This window comes from Coturnix japonica, chromosome 10, assembly GCF_054131305.1.
Source record: "Coturnix japonica strain WE chromosome 10, WE-NBRP24, whole genome shotgun sequence".
In the NCBI taxonomy this organism is placed as follows: domain Eukaryota; kingdom Metazoa; phylum Chordata; class Aves; order Galliformes; family Phasianidae; genus Coturnix; species Coturnix japonica.
Genome location: NC_140672.1, coordinates 10674077 through 10695065, shown reverse-complemented (window position 1 = coordinate 10695065; position 20989 = coordinate 10674077). Strand labels below are relative to the sequence as shown.

At 42.7% G+C, this 20989-nt stretch overlaps 1 protein-coding gene and 1 long non-coding RNA gene across 2 annotated transcripts in view; both read left to right on the top strand.

Annotated features, from left to right (window-relative positions):
• The first annotated feature begins 1209 nt into the window (after window positions 1–1209).
• On the top strand, window positions 1210–2167 carry LOC146759308 (obscurin-like protein 1). Its single transcript, XM_085510203.1, has 2 exons — window positions 1210–1260; window positions 1727–2167. The coding sequence occupies exons 1-2, from the start codon at window positions 1223–1225 to the stop codon at window positions 2079–2081; spliced, it is 393 nt and encodes a 130-aa protein (XP_085366329.1). The 5' UTR covers window positions 1210–1222; the 3' UTR covers window positions 2082–2167.
• Window positions 2168–11202: 9035 nt separating this feature from the next.
• Window positions 11203–20989, top strand: part of LOC146759307 (uncharacterized) — a 29327-nt gene continuing 19540 nt past the window's right edge. The window contains exons 1-3 of the long non-coding RNA XR_014932253.1: window positions 11203–11582; window positions 12227–12497; window positions 13134–13400. This is a non-coding gene — a long non-coding RNA (uncharacterized LOC146759307). The remainder of the gene's footprint in view (window positions 11583–12226; window positions 12498–13133; window positions 13401–20989) is intronic.

The window sequence follows — 20989 nt, the reverse complement described above, 5'->3', positions numbered from 1 at the left end:
GATCCCCACATCCAGCCTCAACCCATCCCACCATGCACACTGCCCACGTCCCTCAGTGCCACATCTCCATGGTTATTGAACACTTCCAGGGATGGTGACCCCACCACCTCCCTGCAAAGCTGTGCCACCACATCACCATTCCTCTTCAGAAGAAGTTTTTCTTAACATCCAACTTGAACCTTCTCTGAAAATCATCAGTCAAAACAGGGGCTGTTGAAGATGGGCGGAGAGAATGATGCTTCTACAGTCAGTACAAGCAGGGAGATCAAATGTAGAGTGTATCAACTGCATTCTTGCATTGGCTTGCTGCCCTGCTCCCTCGCCTTCAGTGGACTGCAGTGCTGGTGGTAGAGCTGTGGTGTGAATCCTGGGATTGCACGTACTGCAACGGTCAGCAGCACAGGAACTTGAGCTGAACTTACCCTCCTGGGCAGCTGCTGCCACTCAGAATTCAGACAGCATGCAGAGGAGAAAGTCATGAAGGAAGGGAAAGGGATGGCAGCAGAAGGCTTCACAGAGTGACAGCGGGGAGGAAGGAGATAGGGGACAGGTCCTGGAAGGGTTTGCCATGACTGCTGGGGAGCAGGAGCCTTCCCGGTCACCTGAGCTGGGTATGCCTGAATATGCTTGCATGAATGATCTGAATGAGTGGTCTTCCATGTCTCCACTGCAAATAAAAGGCAATGTCAATCCCCCTCACACCTGCTAGTCCTGCATTCATGCTTGGAGCCTCTGTCTTGGTATCAGCATCAGGACCCTGGGATCTTTCCTGGGACCCAAACAAGCATAGGAAGCTTATTCAAAATTGCTCTGCTGTTAGAAGCTGGCTAGCACTAGAGAAGTCCATGATGTAAGTGCGTCAGAAATATTCTGCACTTCTACAGACTTTTGTAGGGAAAACCATGGAATAGAAATGGAAGCCCATTTATTTAGGGTTTATCTGTTCTCCCACGCCTCAAATAGGAACTAGCATGAACGCTCTCAGCAACCAGTTGTTGGTAAAAGGAGAATCAGATAAAACAGTCATTAAAGTAATCAATAAAAGATTCAATGTATCAATCGATCCCACTTAGCAAAGTGATTAACTGAATCACCTTAACTGAAGTGTGTATGCCTAACTAATTACACTTGATATCTTTCTGATGCTAACTCCATTTGTTGACACAAAGGGTAAGGTGGGCTTTAAACACTTTCTTCTATATGTGTTATGTATTAAGAGGAGATGACCTCAGCCAGTTCTCTGAAGAATCAGGGGTTGCTGTGAGTACAAAACCATGCTTTATGCATAAAACTGAGCTACAAAATCTAATGTAGGCCAAATATTCACCATATTAAGGGCTATATCATTACCAAAGGGTAGAGTCAAAAGATGGTTTTCTGCTCTTAAATTTCTATGGTTTCCTGATTTTGAGGTCTTCATAATTGAGCTGTACTTGGCTGATATCCAGTGCAGAGTGGAGCAATATCAAAAAGACAGACAGATGAAGATCTGTCATTGTCTTCATTAGAAGAAATCTGAAAATTAGGAGTCCAAGCTGATAGTAAAGACTACCCAGAGGGATGGGATGACCATAGGGACTGTGCTGAGATGCATTATAATGTGTGATAAACACTGTGAAGCAGAGTTGCTCCAGGAAATGGTCCAATACAACATAGAAGCAACTTTTAATGTCTTCCAGTCACAAGTTGCTCATATCTAATGTATATTTTACCCAATGTTTTCCAGTTCAATTCCAGAAGCAGAGGATGCCTTTATCAACAAGCAGAAGGTGCAGAAGGAGGTGAAGGCTGCACCAACAGAAAATGCCACGCTGAGCTGCGAGGTGACCCAGGAGAAGACGGAGGTGAAGTGGTACAAGGAGGGGAAACTGATCACCTCGAGCAAGAAGTTCAAGGTGGAGTCAGAGGGCAAACAGCGTCGGCCCTCTGACTGGCCCCAGAGCCAGGTGGAGAAGAAAGATGCAGGGGAGTACAGCTGCGAGGCTGCTGGCCAGAAACTCACCTTCAAGATTCATGTCACAGATGAGAGAAATTGTTTCGACTGTATTGAACCCCCCAACAAAGAAGGAGGGGAAAGTTAAGTGGTTTGACACATTCAACCCCAGCATTCAGCGATGTAGACGGTGCTTAAATTCTGTTTCATTCATGTGCTTTTCTGTTTGCCTTCCGAAGCTATGAACACTTTGGACTTGGGTAGCCTCAGCTTAAGACAGGCTGGAAATAATTTGGGAATTTCCCTGGGGATCTCAAGTAGATGCAAGATAGCAAAATGAGAAGTCAATAATTTCAGGGGAAATTAAAGAATATGAAAGATATCTTCAGGGCACAAGCACACCCCTGCAAATGCTTCTTCCTAAATAGTCTCAGAGACAGCATTTGGTCACAATGCTAGACGGCGGCACTGGTGGTTTCTATTAAATTAAAGAAACCTGCAACTAAAAAGGTTTTCCAGTATTTTCTTTTGTTTTCTTCTCTATAGCAGGTACAAAAGAAATGCTTAAAAATAGAAAGGCTTCAAGCTGGTGCTTTTCATTCCAAAATGGAGGAAGACAGGCGTTCTATTTATTAGGAGAGTCTGATAAGAAAGTGGAAAAAGGCTTTTTACCAGGGTCTGTAGCAACATAACAAAGGGCAATGGTTTCAAAAGTGAAGAGGGTAGACTCAGTTTGGACATGAGAAAAGTTCTTTATGATGAGGGTGGTGATACACTGGAACAGATTGTCCAGTGCAGGTTGTGGGTGACTCATCATTGTAGTGTCCAAGGCCAGGCTGGATGGGGACCTTGGGCAGCCTCATTTAGTGAATGATGTCCCTGACCACGGCACGAGGTTGGACTGGATGATCTTTAAAGCTTCCTTCTATACCCAAACCGTTCTATGATTCCATAGGGGAAACCATTTTATTACTGCCTCTGAAAACTCAGGAGATATTAGAACTGTTTTCAGAAATAAGTAGGTGAGAAAAATACATTTCCTCACTATGACTTAATCACAAACAGAATTTAACCTTGACCCTCACCTGGCTTTTGCTGGCAAAGCAACTTACAGCTGTCAGCTTGTTTGGACAATTTAATGCCTGTCCCCTTGTATGAAACAGACTTTTCAATGACTGCGTATGCTGGTGTGCTGCTGGACAGTGGGGAAAGGGGTGTTTTTTAATTTTTGAAGATTTTGGAACATGATACTGGTGGAAATGAAAACAAGTTTAGGGCTATCTAAGCTGTTTTGGTCTGGCAGGGAGGAAGTTCTTCACTGGCAATTGATATAGTTCAGATGTTGAAATTCAGTTCATAGCACTGTCAGGAAATGTGAGTGGGAAAGCTATCCTCAATGGTACAGTCCGAAGACTAATTTGGGCATTTGTGGAAGGCTGTGTAGAAAAGATTCATGTCTTAAATGTGCCCGTTTGCCTTCAATTCCAGAAGCAGAAGATGCTTTTATCAACAAGGAGAAGGTGCAGAAGGAGGTGAAGGCTGCACCAACAGAAAATGCCACGCTGAGCTGCGAGGTGGTGCAGGAGAAGAGGGAGGTGAAGTGGTACAAGGAGGGGAAACTGATCAGCTCGAGCAAGATGTTCAAGGCTGAGTCAGAGGGCAAACAGCGTCGGCTGGTGGTGAGCCAGGTGGAGAAGAAAGATGCAGGGGAGTACAGCTGCGAGGCTGCTGGCCAGAAACTCACCTTCAAGATTCATGTCACAGGTAAGACAGGTGTTGTATGAAATACAGCAGAGAACAGTATAGTAAAATCTAGTTTCTTTATACAGTGATCCAGGTGCAGTAGTCTGTGCTGAGGTTTTTTCCCTATACTTGATTGCCTGGGTTTGTAGCAAGTATTTGGATTCAGTATGGCACAAAGACCTGTTTCAGTCTGTCTGTAGAATAATAATTACTGATATATGTACAGTGGAAGCAATATTCAAGATATTATTCAAATCTCTCCAGTGCCTGAGATCCCAAACTGTAATTCTTGTTCACCTAAACATTTGACTAAGATAAGTATGTGCAGTGAGGCTGGAGTGCATGTTCTACGTGCAGCCTTTCATGGCAGGAGAAGCAGGAACTTCTCCTAGTAGTACACTGCCTTTTTACTATGCCTTTATGTTGGAGGCTGCATCTGGATAGGTGAGTCTGCTACTCACAGTAAGAGACCTGGTAGAGCTGACTATTGCCAGAGCTCAAAGTAAGATAGATATCTGCAAATCACACACAAAGAACAAAGGACTGCGTTGGTGAGCATATTTCCTTTGTGCCTTTGACAGTCACAGTTGTGGCAATGGTAGAGGCCATGAGGAATCTGTTCAGGAAGCCAGGAGTACTGTTCTGGGTCATGAAAAGGCAGCCAGTGGTTTGACTATCACATGTTTATGTGTTTTGATGTTTCACAGTGGGTCTTAAGTAAAAGGAACTCAGGTTTTGGTTGCCTGCAGGACAGATGTTCTTTTGGGTTCAATATGTTTGCATAGTGACTTGCAACCATGGGATGGTGTTCAAGGACCCTCTTGGTTCCTTCAGTTCCTAGGTTCTTTCTTGCCTAGATTTGACACTTTGTTTCAACAGAAGAGCTGATATTCTCTAGTGAAGGCTATTAGTTTGGGCACAAGTGGTAACCTAAACCTGTTCCAACCTGTACATACAAACCTGCAAGATGGTCTCATTTCAGTCCTTCTGTTTTTCTTTTCTTCCCTCAGAGCCAAAACCTGTGTTTATAAACCAGGAGCAGGTGCAGAAAGAGGTGAGTGCTGCCCTGGCAGCAAGTGCCTCCCTCAGCTGTGAAGTAGCACAGGATACAACCGAAGTAAAATGGTACAAGGATGGAAGACTGCTTGCCTCCTCCAGAAAGTTCAGAATGGAATCTGTGGGCAAAACACGGCGTCTGGTTGTGGAGCAGCTGGAGAAGAAAGATGCTGGAGAATACATCTGCGAGGCTGCTGGCCAGAAGATGACCTTCGAGCTGGAAACAACTGGTGAGCATTCAGAAATTCTCAGCCAGGATTTTGTAGCCTTGTTGTGAACTGGGTTTTAGGGTGAAATCTCAGTTTTCTTTGCACCTGACAGTGTGAGAATTTGCTCTGGCCCTTTGTGTACCTCCCCGGTGCTCAGCTGTTCCTTCCCTTACTTGGGGATAACGTCATTTATTCAAGGTGATGTCCAAACGGGCTTGTTAACAGTCCTCCGCAGTGCTTTAAGCTGTCATATGTCAGCCAGAATTTATGCATGTTCTATAGCCATTCCTACATGTTGAAAACACTGCACTGTGCTTAAGCTTCAGCATATATTCCAGTAAGTACAGTTCCATTAATTCTGGGGAATTGGGTGAATTAAGCATAGATCTGAAGGCTGCCTTTGCCCAGTGCAGAGATGGAAGGACTAATGTAGATTTGACTTGATATTTTCCCTTCTAGGATGGGAAGGAGCTCCGTCAAAGTAAAAAAGTGGGCATTACTTCCCAGGGAAATAAGAGAAGTCTCATTATTCACAGGCGGTGAACTCTCATTTTCTCTCTCAGTCTGCAACCAGGTTGGGTTGCTGTTTCAGTACTGGCTGTTTTATGCAGGAACTCTTCTCCTGAGGTTAATCCAAGTTGTATCCAGGCCCTTCAGAAGGAAAGGGAAATAGCAGCACAGAAATATGGTCTGATTCTGACACAAATAAGTGCAGACCTGGAGAGTTAAAAGGGATTGTGTGATGTTCAAGGGACTTTGAAGCAAAGATGTCCCCTAGGTAAGATTTGTGGCTGACATTCCCCATACATTGTGGGCACACAAGCTAAGGAGAGACTAGTGATGAGCATGCAGAGAAGCCAATGGTTCAGACAGGTTTGTAGTGACACAACATTGTAGAGTTCTGTCTAGTTCTCCTTGGCATAGTTTGGAAAATAAAGATGAGGTAATTGGTGGTAACCAATATGGCTTCCTCAAGGTCAAGCCATGTCTGACAAACTTGGTGGCCTTTCATGATGGAGTATCAGCATCAGTGGATAATGGGAGAGCAACTGACATCATCTACTTGGACCTGTGCAGAGCATTTGATCCCGTCCTGCATGACATCCTGGTCACCAAACTGGAGAAAAATGGTTTTGATGGATGGACCAGTTGCAGGATAGGGAACTGTCTGGATGGTCACACTCAGAGAGCTGCAGTCAATAGCTCAGTGTCCAGATGGTGGGTGGTGTTGGGACCAGTGTTATTTAACATTTTTGTAGGCAACATGGAGAGTGGAATCAAATGAACCCTCAGCAAGTTTGCAGATGACACCAAGCTGAGCGGTGCTGTTGATGTGCTAGAGGGAAGGGATGCTACTCAGAGGGACCTGGACAGGCTGGAGAGGTGGGCCCTTGGCAGCCTCATGAACTTGAGTGTGGCCAAGTACAAGGCCCTGCACCTGGGTCAGGGCAATCCCAAGCACAGGCACAGGCTTAGAGGAGAATGATTTGAGAGAAGCCTTGACCCTGAGGAGAAGAGTTGGTCTGGAGGGAGGTGTCCCTGCCTATAGCAGGGGGACTGGAACTAAATGACCTTAAAGATTCAGTCAGTTCTATTGTTTTTCTACCCTTAATTTTGCTTGAAAGGTTTTAGAATAAATGAGGTTCTGGTTTCCATGAAAACTGTTTGCAGGGAGCTCCATTGTAGCTAGTAAGTCTATCTTTAAGTTCAAGGGCAATAATGCATTGACTGTGTTGAAGAGAGAAATGACTCAGGAATGGATGATGGTTTAGAATAAAACATAATCCTACTTATTTTCTATGCAAATATGTGTAAGGAAAAGATGCTGCACTCAGTTCTGGAAATACCCTGACAAATATATCTCTAGTATTTCACAGCTGGAGATATCAAGATTGTTAAACCACTGGAAGATGTGGAAGTGAATGAATATGGGAGTGCATCTTTTGTCTGTGAGATTTCACACGATGAGGTTTAGAGCCAGTGGTACAAAGAGGACAACAAGCTGAAGGCTGATGACAACATTAGAATGCAGCAAGATGGTAGGGTGTAAAGAGGGGGATCTTTCTCCTGAGTGGGGGGTGGGTTGGAGATCAAGCATATAAGACATCTGAAATGAAGTGAAGAGGGTTCAGAAGCGAGTTCCCCTTTTGTTTTGGGACTGAGGTTTAGGTGGAACAAGTGACATGGTGGGATGCTTAGTGTGGGAAGTGTGATGCTATCCCACCATCCCACACTGCTGGGAGCAGGTAGGAAATGAGTGCAGTTATTTCCAACGTGGGGGTGAACAGGGCAGTCAGTTCACCTCTCCAAAGAGGTTTTGTCTGACAGTGAGTGTGATCCTTCTGTATCAGGTACTTTGAAGGTGACGGCGGCCACATTTGGTCAGTCCTTGTAGAAGCCATGTTTAGATTACGCTTTGGTGGGGATGTGGACGTGGGGGAATGGGTGGTTTCATTGACATGAGAGAACAGGCAGTGATGCTGTGATACCAGATGGATGATGCTCAGCCTGGCCATGTGCCTCAGAGCTCTTTGCTCAAGGAAGCCAAGTGTAGTTGTGGGTTTGCTCTCAAGAGCACAGTTTGGTAGGGATGAGTTGGTGGCTGGACTAGATGACCTTAGTGGTCTTTTCCAGCCTTAGTGACTCTGTGGTTCTCTGCTTCAGGAAAGAGCTACTCGCTGACTTACACACGTGTCCAAGTCAAGGATGCAGCAGAAATAAAATCGGTAGCAGAAAAGGCAGAATCTCGTGCCCATCTTACAGTTAAAGGTAATTATGCTTCTGATGACGATTTTGATTAAATTATCTTATGTTATAAACGAGCTAACATCCTTTGCTTTAATGTCAAGGAAGTTAAACACCACCAGGACCTTTCACAGAAATAAAAACTCCTACCTACCTACCTTTCTGCCCACAAAATATCCAGCTTCTCTTTTGGAATTTACTTTTGCAAAGTAAGACGGATTATTTTCTTAGGAGGTTGATTTTCTACGTTTAGACTTCAGATTTCATAGTTTCATAGTTTCGTGTGGGTTGGAAGGGACCTTAGAGATCATCGAGTCCATCCCCCGGGATTCGAGCCTCTGTGTAGCAGAGCGGCACTTCTACCACTTGCGCCACAGGGGGGATTCGAACTCCGGGCCCCAGTGTTGCAAAGCGGCGTTGAGGGATAAAAAACATAGCTTGACCTTTTCTTCATTTTCTCTTGCTGTTTGAAAAGAACACAGGGTTTTGGTTTTTTTTTTAATATATACAATGTTAGGGTATATATATGATGTTAAGTGTGATAAAGAAAAGGGAGACATTTGAGTTAGCACGCTACTCAAGAGTTCAGTCCCCAGCTTTGCCACTGTTAAAATAAGGGCAAGAACTTCCTGGAAAATGAATTTCTCCTAAGTAGAGTCATTACATTTGAGCTACAGAGACCTTTACTAGGTGAAAACTTGTTGTTCAGAGCTAAGTTGCTGTATTTAACCAAAGTAATTATCAATGTCCGTGTTTCAATGAACCTCTTTTCCATTTCGTAATGCGAGGAGTTTGATATTGGGATGGGAAGGTCATGGTTTGATTTAGATGTTGGACTGGGAATCAGATCTGGGCTCTTTTCAGATTGTCAATCTTATTGTCTGACTTCTTAACAACATTCTTTTCTTTCTATTATTTTTTAATGATGTTTTAAGGCATTCTGAGCTGATAGGTGTAGTGTTCATGTGCAGTAATGCTGACGTGAGTAAGTGGGGTGATAATGTAAGGGTTTTTTACATTCCTTCTAAATCTCTGCTTTCTCTAGTTCCATACTTCTTAAAGAGCAATCCATTAATCTAGTAAAGGAGCTGTGTGATGAGGATGTGACTGAGCCTGAAAAAGCCAAATTTGAATGCGAGATATCCATTCCTTCTGTGAAACCTCCCAAGTGGTATTCCTACGTGGGGAAGTCTTACAGGCTGGCAGAAACTTGATTATGCAGCAAGAAGGCACCATCCACCAGCTGACCATACCAAAAACCACCACTGATATGACAAGCACCATTCAGTTCTCAATTGGCAAATCCAAATCCACAGCCAATCTGCTTGTCAGAGGTAACATATCCAGGCTTTGAAAACACTGCACTGTGCAAAGATCTGTTTGAATAGCTGTGATGTGCTTACTATTCAGATCTACAGAGCTGAGGTTTTGTCCTTGGCTATACCAAAGAAGTCAAATCAGGTGAAATTAATTGTATTTCTGAACTAGACAAGGTTAAGTTTGGTAGCACCTAAATTTGATGCAGTTTGTCATTGATTTCATCTGAAAGAAACTTGCAGGCTTTTTATCTGCTGTTGTCCCCAGCGTAAGAGTCTCCATTCACATCCTAAAGTACTTGTTATATTTTCAACTCACTCTTATTTGAATAAAAGCCTCAACAATTGGGAGCAATTTAATAAGCACAGAACAAGAGCTGGACCTTGCATTTGGTAGATAATATACAGTATTACTTTATAGAAATGTAGTCAATGGCATTCCCTATAGACAATCGTTTGTTTTATCTTTAGAGTGGTTCAAAGAACCATTGTGAACATGACATTAATTGGAATGGAATACACGCAAGAGACTTTCCTCTTCTTCCAATTGTCCTCATCCTTTCTTCTCTTCCACCCCTGCTTTGCAGATTACCATATAGAAATCACCAGGAAGTTGGAGGACAAGACTGCTTTGGAACATCATTCTGTCATCCTGTCCTGTGACTTCAGGCCTTCTCCAAATGTTGTGAAATGGTTCAAAGTCCACACACTCATCAAGCCCTCTGAGAAGTACAAGATCAAGAGGGATAAGCATTCAGCAGAGCTCCAGATTCTGAAGCTGAAGCCCGATGATGCTGGTGTGTACAAGTGCAAGGCAGGAATTGCAGAGACTGAGGCCACGCTGACAGCTGAAGGTATGAGCAGGGAGGGTGGCCTCTTCCATGTCCTATTTCACCTCAGATTTCTCTTCTTGAGGTTGATTTCTGCCGTTCTCTCCTGCTAACTTTATAAATGTATAATCTTCACTGAGAAGATTACACAAAGATCATCTAGTCCAACCATTCTACCACATCCCAGTATGATTTATAGTAACAGTGGTAACAGTTCACCTTGTTTCCCCACAGCCCGCAATGTAGAAGTAACGAAGCACCTGCAGGATGTGGAAATTGAAGAAGAGAGCTCTGCTGTCTTCTCCTGCAAGCTGTCCCATGATGACAAGGACGTGGAATGGTTCCTGAATGGCAACCTCCTTTACACTAACAATTACAATGACATCAAGAACGTTGGCAATTGCTGCACACTGACAATGAAGCAGGTTAAGCCTGAGGATGCTGGCACAGTGACAGTGAAGTCAGACAAGGTGTCAGAAAGCGCACCTGAAGGTGATAGGTGGGTCTGATCACACCCCTTCTGGATGTAAGAGATGCTAAGGAGCTCCAGTTCATTCTATTGTGCAGCAGTCCTGCTTCTAAAGCTGACCTCTCTGGGGTGACAAGTCATCAGAGGCTTTCTTCCAGTGGAAGGTTCCATTGCAGCAGATATCAACGAAGGAGGATGGTTTTGGTGTCCTGCCAAAGCATTCCATTGCTTTTTATCATCATTTTATTTAGCACAAGGAGAGTTACAAGAGCAGTTTCTTTTACTGCTTCAGTAACATGCAGTGTCAATGCTGTTGTCTCCAAGGATTTATGACTGCAGGGAGAGATCATTCAATGTGTGTTTTGCCTCTGGGATGACTAATGACCAGGCTGTGAGCAACCTGATCTAGCTGTGAATGTCCCTTTTTATTGCAGGGGAGCTGGGCTAGATGGCCTTTAAGGGTCTCTTCCAATTCTAAGGGTACTGTGATTCTAATCTGCTCTCCCCAGCAATTAAGCTCTTTTATTCTATGCGCTCAGAGTTTAAAGGATTTCCTCTTTCTCCTTTCTTTTGCATTTGGTGGAAGTTTTTTCCCTAGTATAAACATCTGATGTGTGAAATAGAAGATAGATAAAAGGAGTCAATAAAACAGGAAAATCAAAATTGTTCAGCAGCTAATCCTCTTAATCCTGAGGCCTGCTGTATGAGCTCTGCTCCATGTGAGGGCAATGCCAGCTCTCCAGCTTTAGAAGAGCTGCATCCCAATAACTTCATATGATATCAGTCCCACCCAAGGCAATGCAGGCTGTCCCTCCTGTTCCCTGTATTCTCCTACTGATTAGTTCAGAATTCCATAAAGTGCATTCAGTCAACAGACATGAAACCGCTTTATGTTCTATATTGGTGTTGTCAGTGCTGGTAAAGATTTATTTATCCCTCTTTAAAAATCTGAAAGCAACTGGAAATGTCTCAACTTCTGTATCACATTGTTCTGTTTTGCCCTTTTAATTGCAGAGAAGCCTGCTGTCTTCATGAAGTCCTTGGATGATGTTTTTGGTGAGGAGCGGGGTGTGATTAAATTGGAATGCGAAGTCTCTAAAGAGAAGGTCAAACCAGTGTGGAAGAAGGAAGGTGTTGTGCTCACTTCTGGCAACTAGTATGAGCTGGTACAGTCTGGGAAGACCCTATATCCCCTTATCCATGACTTCGAGAAGTCAGATGCAGGTTTCTATACCTGTGATATTGGCACTGATGTTGCCAAATCAAAGGTCGGCATTCAGGGTAAGTACTGTGGAAAGTAAAGGAGTGCTGAAAGCACATTCAGTGTGGTCACTATGTCTTACACCTATTCCCCCACGAGCCTTAATAGTTTCTACAATAGAAGTGTATTACTGCAATTTAGCACAGTGATGTCTGGAAAATTCCCATTGCTTTTGATGTAAATGTATCTCATTTTGCCATGAAAATCACCAAACACATCAAGAATGTCCTGGAAATGTTTCCTTTCTAAACATCCCTAAAATGGAGAAATGGTTTGAACACCAATTGGGGTAGGATGGTAACAAATGAGCTAATAGAAACATTTAATTTCTTGTCATAGGCAAAACCCTTTTTCTCACGCAGCATCCTAGAGTTGTCCTCTCTGTTAGGTTGTTCCCTCTGTAGCTTATTGAATCTTCATTCTGCTCCATGGACTGAGCTGCTCTAATTGTAGTTCTTCCAGAGCAAAGACAAGAGATTCACGTCTCTTTTTTTTTATAGCTTTCTGGTAATTCTGAGTGGAGAATGTCTTAGAGAATACATCAGTAAGGAATGCAGCCATGTTCTGCAAATCCTGAGTTAAAACACCAGTACTGCTACTCATGTCAGTCACAAATGCCTTTTCTCCATATAAACCTCATACTAACGTATCTCTTACCTTCCAGAGCTGAATAGTGGCATTACCAAACGGCTGAAAAACACTGAAATCCAGGAGGGAGAAGATTGTACTTTTGAATGCATTCTGTCCCATGAAAGCATTGATGAGTTCAAGTGGACACTGACTGGAAGCAGAGTGGAAAGTGGTGGGCGATTTAAAGCTTCTAACGTGGGTTGGAAATATACTCTCATTATCAAAAGTGTGACTCCTACTGACGCTGGGGAAGTTGTTTTTTACTGCCCGTGGTCTAACCTCCAAAGCCTCTCTGTCTGTGAAAGGTAATGAGATGGGAGAGATTCTGGGGTCTGATTCCTTCAACTGTCTTCTGATAAGATTGTCGTGAGAGCTAACTCATAATATGGTTAAAGTGAATAGCAACCTTCTACTTGAACCTCGAAGCACTGAGAATTTCTCTTAAAAATAAGTAAAAGGAGGAAACATTTTACACAAATGTGAGAACTACCCAAAGCACTGGGGTAGTGTTGGAAATGGGCATCTCACTACAGCTTGTTCCATTAACAGTAAATCAGGAATGCTCTGTTGAGGGAACTGTGGGAGCAAATATCCTCTAAGTATAAGCTGAAAGGAAGGCCTTCACATCATCTAGCTGTACAACAAATTCCTATCTAGAGCATGTGCATCTGAGAGCATCATCCGAGGCTCCCAGTGTGATGAGTGGAGAGAAGAGAGAGGCAGTTTTCAGACATGGTTCATCATCCTCAATTGGGTAGATTTAAGAGAGAATAAATGTTGCCTTGAATTCTGTTGTCTGTACTTTGCAGATTACTGCTGGCTGTAGGATGGCGTCTGTTGCAAGTGCCTCTCTAACTTATCTCCAGCATGTAGATGCATGTATTTTGAGAGAGGCATCCTACCCTAAGTGTATGTTACTCAAAAAGCATGTTTTCTTCCAGGAAAACCTACTGAGGTTTCAAAACAGCTGGAGGATAAGACAGCAGCAGCAGGGCAGGACATCAGCCTGAGCTGTGAGCTGTCAAAACCGGATTTGAACATCAGGTGGTACAAGGATGGCAAAGCAATCAGAAAAAGCCATAAGTACGACTTGCAGCAGGAGGGAAGTGGGGCCATTCTGATCATCCATGACTCTACTGCCAAGGACAGTGGGGAGTACCCCTGTGAGACAGAGGACTCCATAACAAAAGCCAGGGTCACTGTGCAAGGTGAGTTGAAAAGCACACTGGGGATGGCATGTAGAGAAGTCGAGGTAAATATCTGCAGCCTGTGGGTGATGTTTTTCTCTTCTGTTTCTTTGAGCAGGATCAATTCTTAGTTTTCAGAAAATATGATGGATTAAAATCTTTTCCTTAAAATAATCTGGAAACTGAATGATTCTCCAGTGTGATGTGGATCTGGGCAGCCTGGTCTGGTGGTTGGTGGCCCCTTGACAGGGGGTTTAAAACTAGATACTCTTTGAGGTCCTTTCCTACTCAGGCCACTCTATGATTCTGTGATCATTCTATGGTTCTATGATCTTGGTTGTTAGTGAGCCAAGAAAAGATGGCAATCTGAATTAGTCTATATTGAATATGTGTAATCAAAACTATATGCAGTTTATCAGATGAGATCCTACCAGCGCATGTATAATGGTATTGAACTTTCCAAGCCAACCAGCCAAATAAACAACAACAGACCCCAAAAGCCCAACAACCAGAAAACAAGAAATGTTCATATCCCAGTGTTTTTGTTAAGTTCAGTGCTCAAGCAAGCAGGAGGGAAGAGCTCCTTCCCCTCTACTCCACACTGGTGAGGCCGTATCTGAAGTAGTCTGCTTATGTCTTCTACTCCCCAGTACAAGAGAGACACGGAGCTGCTGCAGAGTCCACTGCAGGGCCACCAAGAAGATACAGAAGTTAGAGCAACTCTGCTATCAGGAGAGGCTGAGGGAGATAGGGGTGTCCAGCTGGAGAAGGGGAGGAAAGTTCAGATTTTGGAAACCACCACATCAGCTTTAACGGAGTGAACCAGTTCCAAAAGCTGTGTTCCAAAAGCACTGCTAAATAGCCCCTGTGACTCCTCGAGCTTGCTACAATAAAAGAACAACACATGGGGTTGTTTAAATGTTGAGGCCAATGCATCCCATTCCTATGGGAGGTAGTGATATGTGGAGGAACTCAGTACAACAGGGTACCTTTGGAAAAGCATGTATAAAACATTAATTGCATCAATCAACAAAATGTATAAGTGAATAACTGTTCAAATCCATTTAGTGCATTTCTTACTTCTATCACGTTTTTAATTCTCACTATAATACCAATAGAAAAGAAGAAAAGCACTTTTTCAGCAGTCAGTTTACTACAAAAAGAAAATACTTCATTTAAAGCTTTTGCAGCTCCATCTTATCTGTTTCTTTCTCAAGGATTTGATCATGAATTATACATTCCAGCACAACATGAAATATTTAACTGATGCTCTTCAATTCCTTTTCAGCTTCCCAAACAAAGAAATGAGTTTGAGCACAGGAAAATTTGGGTATACAGCTGTGAATCCACTAACGTCCACAGTAGCTTTCCCCTGTTTAGTGTCCAGATCAATGGGACAGGAGCCTCAAAAGACTTCAGGTTGTCAGCACTGCTCTGTGTGCTGTAATTACAGGAGAAATGTGGATGGATTTTGCAAGTATGAGTTTAGGCTTGATGCTCTGAAAATATTCCTGTAGATTTCTAAAGGCTAGGAGGGAAATATATGAGGAAAAATGAGTGTAATGACTATTACTAATGCAGTGAAGCTATTCTCTTGTTCCAGGATTTCTTCATGCTGTCAGGAAGGTCACAGCACTGTAGTGGGACACCAAGCAGTCAGGGAGGCTACACTCTCAATGTCCTGGACTCCTTGCCCATACTGTGCGTCTACAATGCTAGTTAATCCCTAGTGCTGTGCTGAAGAGGTCTGACGTGAAGCAGAGATAATTCAGGTCAGGAGTTGTAAGTGATTGCATTCAATTTAATTTTAATAAGTGCGCATAAGATTATAACTGGATAGAAATAGAAGGTTGATACTATGTAGCTATATACAATATCATTAGCTCTGGCTGTCCAAAGTGTGGAACAGTTATTGATCAGCTGGTATTGCCTTTGAGGAAAAGGACAGAGATCTCTCCTAGATTTCATTTAAGGGCTGACCACTAAGGCAGCATCTCTTTCTGGAGATCGCTCCGTTGTGGCAAGACTCAACCTTTTCCATCTTGTCTGAAGGCCTCAGAGTTGATGAGTTTTTCCCATAGATCCCATCTGATTATTTATTTACAACTGTTCTTGTGTTATTCCAACTGTACATTACTGTTCTTGTATTATTCTAATCATACATAACTATTCTTGCCTTATTCCAACTGTACATCTGACTGCACAGGGTTCAGTGTAAGTAATGCCCAGAAACCTGAACTTGAGGTACACTTGGGAATTCTCACTGAAATCCCAGCTGATTATTTTTTCCTCTGCAAGATTTCTTGGTATGTTCTTCTTCTTTTCATTCAGAGCCAGGAAGACTGAAGGAGCAAGCTCTTACCTTAGCTTTTGTTGACTTCCACATTTCTCCTCAGGTGGACCAGATTATAGTTAATGAAGAAAGTGACATTAAAACTTCCTCATAGCTTTCTCTGAACTAAATCCAAAGTGTATCTTGTGCAACAGTTGGCTTTACTTCACCTCTTTCTTCCTAACTATAGATATATTAAGAATGTGTCTGTTTGCATCTGCTTTCCAGCACATTTGTTTGTCTGGCTGTCAATACATTGCAGTTTAGATGGCTTGGAAGACATAAATTACATATTTTGCCAGAAATAACAAGAAAGAAAATAGAGTAGATGTTGGATTTCTAGAGTACTAGCAATAACATTTCAGGCAACATCTATCTGACACCTGAAAAATGGGGATGTACTAATAATTTGTGAAAGGCCATTAATCTGCTGTGCTTGCAGGCAGTGGATTTTTGTGGGTGCAGTGCAGCACATCCTCTATGTACCATCTGTTCCTCAGAACAGGTTCACTATAAAGTGAGATGAAGTTGTTCTGGCATGGTGTTTCAAATACAGATGCTCTCAGAGGCAGCTGGGTAAAGGAGGAGGTTCCTATCAGCAATTAATTGGTTACATTAATCTTAGAAGGTATTCTGTCTTTTATGTGTGGAAGGGGGGTGGGGGATCATGGACTACAGTCTATGAATATACTACTGAAGCAGTGCGTTTCTATATGAACTCGGAGGACATCAAGTCAGGCCTTGTTTTGAGTTATACTTGGATGAGGTGATTGGGATAGTGCCTGATGTTATGAGTGTGTCATTCTCTGCAAATCTGTGGGTTCATTTCCAGGGGAAAGCTGAAAATCAAATGTAGCACCTCCTGATTGTGTACAGTGTAATGCTGACTTGTGCTGCATCTGTGTTTTCAGTAAGATAAATGCAATAGTTTTGCTGTTTGCTAGCTAGCATTTTAAAGATAATTCTGGATTTGGATACACCTTTTTTCAGATGTTCCATACAGAAATGCGCTAACAAATTTATTGAGCCATATCCAGTATAATTTGTTCAAATCTACTGACATGAGCGTAGCCATTCTCTTTCACTATTTTACTTACCTTCTACAGCAATTCTTCTTCTGTTAAAGAAAACGTATTCTTGTTGTTCTGGCTGTCTGTATGTATGGCAATTGCACTTCCTTCTGTTTTGGTTTGTTTGTTTGTTTTGCCCAAATGTCGCACATATGAGAGCCTAATTGCAACAGTAAATCCTCTAACTAATGTGTTGTTTTTGTAATAACTCGTAGGCTTTCTGGTTGTAAATCTTTCCATTCCAAGGCAGTAATATTCCACAATACTCTTGGAAGTCTGTGAAACAGAGACTACCAAAACAGGTTTTAGTTTCTTGGCATAACTAAAGCGATGAGATACTTTTCTAGGTTTCCTCTAGCCTTCTAAATTGATTTCTTCTGCAGATAAAGGGTGGGGGCAGTAGAGAGTTGGTTTAAATTAAACTGGATGTGATTTCAGTGATTTGACAGTTACCTTTTGAATAACAGAATTACAGCCGGATGGCAAAATGCCTCTTGGTGGCATCGCAGCTGTGATTATCCAGCTAACATAGCTGTCTATCCGAGGGAGTTCACAACAATTTGCCCTTGAGCCGAGCCGGGGCCGCCCGGGCAATGCGCAGCAGTGCCAGCAGATGGCACTCGTGGAGCGCAGCAGCTCCGGAGCTTCTTGCAAAGGAGAAGAAAATTCCGTCGCTCTGTGCCGGGCTCAGGGCTGGGCTCGGTTCACCGCTGGGAGAGAGCCGGGGTTCCCAGACGGTGCCAATGGCGTTAGGCCGTGTATTTTAATATAGATCGTCTGGTTCTGGGCAGATCGTCTGCCTGGGCAATGCCTTATCAGGCCTTTCTGAGAGTTCATAACATAGTGTGAGCAACTGAACAGGCTGGTAGCCCTTCCAACCAGTGGTTTTATGGTTCTCTTTACTACCTTAAGGAAATAAGGAGAGAACTGTTAGACTTTCATAGGCTATAACTACAAATGCTTGGCTTTGTGTACTCTCTGCTTTGATCTCATTTTCTTAAAATTTGCTTAATTAATACAAGATTTGTAGAATTTAAGTTATGAAATATAATAGTATATGAAGTTTAAGAATATGATTTACCTACAATTTATTTTTTATTATGAGAATTTCTGTTCTTTTCTTCCTAGAATAAACTTCAGGAAAAAAAACATTTATATTAAATGTAGATTCATTACTAAGTAGAATGTTTACAAGCATTTAAGGTTCATGGAGGATACTGATGTGATGATCCACAATTTAAAACCTATGCACACAATAACACAGAAGCCAGTTATTCCTATAGATACGAAAATAAGGCATGTTCTCTGTATAATTCAGGCTCTGCTAAAATATGCACAGTGTTCCTGAGAATTTTCTATAAGTAATGCCTATGAGAGACAATTGATAATCCTCCAGAAACAGGCTTTAGCTGAAAATTACAGGACCATTAGGAGTGTAGAATCCTGTGTTGAAAGTAGTCACATCGGTCTTGCTCTTTGTAGATTAGCATAGTGCCTTTTAAGTCAACCATTAATACCTTATTAAAATATTTACTACTGTTTTGCACACATACTTGAGAGCATTTGTGTCTTTCCAATAACCAGCATTGTTTCTTTATGGATTTCTGTGCACAACAGCATAGGTCTGTTTTAATCCTGTTTTATGGATACAGGAGTTCAAGCTCAGATAAATGGGGAAAACCACTTGGCAGAAATGGGGACTGTGGGTGGCCCTTCTGAACACCAGCTCAGTACCAGGTGCAGTGTAAGTGACCAAAGGCCAGTGAGCTTTAATCCAACAGTGCTATCATCAACCAAGCCACCTCTTTGCCGTGGGAGAACAACCATAAGGATGCAGTGTGACAGACACTCCCAAGCCTTTTGCAGGGGCTCTGGGAGTTAAAAGGGTCCTTTGAGCCCAGGAGATACTGTGCTATTCCCACTGTGCCCTTTCATAGACTTATAGAATCACAAGGTTGGAAAGGACCTACAAAATGATCTTTCCAGTGGGAAAAGCTGTCAAGTTGAAGGTTTAACTGGAGAGCTCTGTCTGTCTTGTAGTTACTGTCTCCAAGGAATGTTTCTTACACATCTCCAAGACAGCAAGGTGCTGGGGCAGCAAGGCAAGCAGGGAAGAGAATGATGAGCAACACTGTGGTAGTAGAAAGGTCTGAGTATACGGTGTGGGAGAACAGCTTGTCCACTCCAGCATGGTGAAATGCAATGTCCAGTTGTTCCCTGTCTGTGAATACAGAGTTGTAGTTGACTACATAAAGTCATTTAATTTCATGTCCCCGTCCCAGGAATGTAGCTGTTCTGTCTGTACAAAATGTCCTTAGGTATCAAGATGTATTTGTGTCCCCCAGCTTCTGTTTATGTTCAGAGCTCATTCCCTTTTGGTAATTTGATGTTGTCAACTGTGCTTTTATTTGTGAATAGCATGATTTTTGAGAACACCAAAGGTATTAAAGAACAAAGTTCATGTGGTTATTATATTATGCTCATTTTTAGGCTATGGCTATGTTGCAGAAAAAGTCACCCCCTTCCATAGACTTCAAAGCTGAGCACATGTTCTACAGTGAAGATGCAGGTGCCCAAGTAAAAACCATCTTGGAGGGATGGAAGGCTACCCTCAGGTGGGAGCCTGATGGCAGTGTGGATGTCTGCTGCCCAGGTCCTGACCTGCTTGTGCCAGTTGTTGCCCAGGGCAGAGCTGAGGGCACGTGCAGTGCTGGTTGCCTGGGAAATACCACTGTTACTGGCAAATTTGCTGTAAGGTCACTCTTTCAAAGTACCCTTTTTTTCTTCCAAACATAAGCTCATGGATTATCAAGATATTTTGTTTAAGTATTCCTCTCTCTTTCTGTTTCTCCCTCAAAAAAACAAACAACAACAACAACAAAAAAACAGCCTTCCTAGAACCAAATTCAAAACAATCAAATGGAATTGTTGAGTAGAAGTATCTCTTCCTGATGCATTTTGATGATGTATTTGTAAGGGTTCAGATTTGTTAGCAACTTTCAGTGGTATCTTAAAACTCATTTCCTTCAAAATCATTGCTTCTCAGTTAGACATGGTCATTTGTGTTGGTTGATATTTTAATTATTTTTATTTTTTTGTTTGTTTGTTTAATCTTTCTCACAGATGCATGAGGCTAATACTAAATCTTGTAGAACAGAATATAGTAACAGCCATGGTATAGAGCAATGCAGATGGAGTCCTGTCTCATGTTGCTGAAAATTAATCATTTATGGCTACTACTACTTGAGACTTGCATGAGATTGCTGTGAGACAGGCCAAGAACATTGGTTCAGCAGCTTCTCTTGGCCTGTTAACCAGTGATAAGCATGACAGGCACACCAGAGGCAGCAGGTTTGGTTGCAGCCTGGAGCAGCTGGTGATCCGGCTGGTAGGAGCCCAGCTGTGCCAGGCAGGGGCTGGGTGGCATGGCCTGGGGCTGACTCCTCCTGACCTGTGCTGGGGTGGGAACAGGGACGGGAATAGTTCAAGGGAGAATTTTAATCTGCATAAAATAGGGACTATTTTAAGAATAAGAACCTGTGTTCATAATTTCATTCCCATGAGTGCCTCTTTGCTCATAAATATCTCCTATTTGCATGGAATTGTTTATTGTAATAGCTCTGGTGTTTAGAAGGTACAAATAACATTTCCACTGGGAATAAAGAAGTGTCTTCTCTGACATCTCTAATATCTGCCTTGTCTACTTTTGAACTAAGGAGAAGTATTTTGAGAGTAATTTTTAAATAGTTTTCAACAGCTAATGGGAATTCAGGCTTTGATGTATGAGGGATCATCTCAGTGGTCCATTTGCAATATCAGCTTAGAAAAGATGATTCCCAGCACAGCACCCACCTCTGCTGTGGTGCAGCCCAGTCCCTTCCTCACACTTCTGGGGGCTGTGGCCTCTCCACTGGACCACTGGACTGTACGTGCTCTGTGCCCCCAGTGAGGGATAACTGTACTGAAAGGGGGAGGACAGAAACTCTGAGCCTTTGCTCAGCTGAATGGAGACTGCAGCAGCCTGTGCACAAAGAAGGCAGTGTGCAGGAGTTGTATTTGTGTGCTGTGAGGTGGACCAGAAGTGTTGCTGGGCACTGTTCAGGGTTGATTTGCATCATGATACCAGCTATTTGGCAGTTAGCTTCAATGAACCATTTCTCTGCTGTTGTCTGTTGGTTTAAAATGCAATACTGAATGAAGAAATTGTC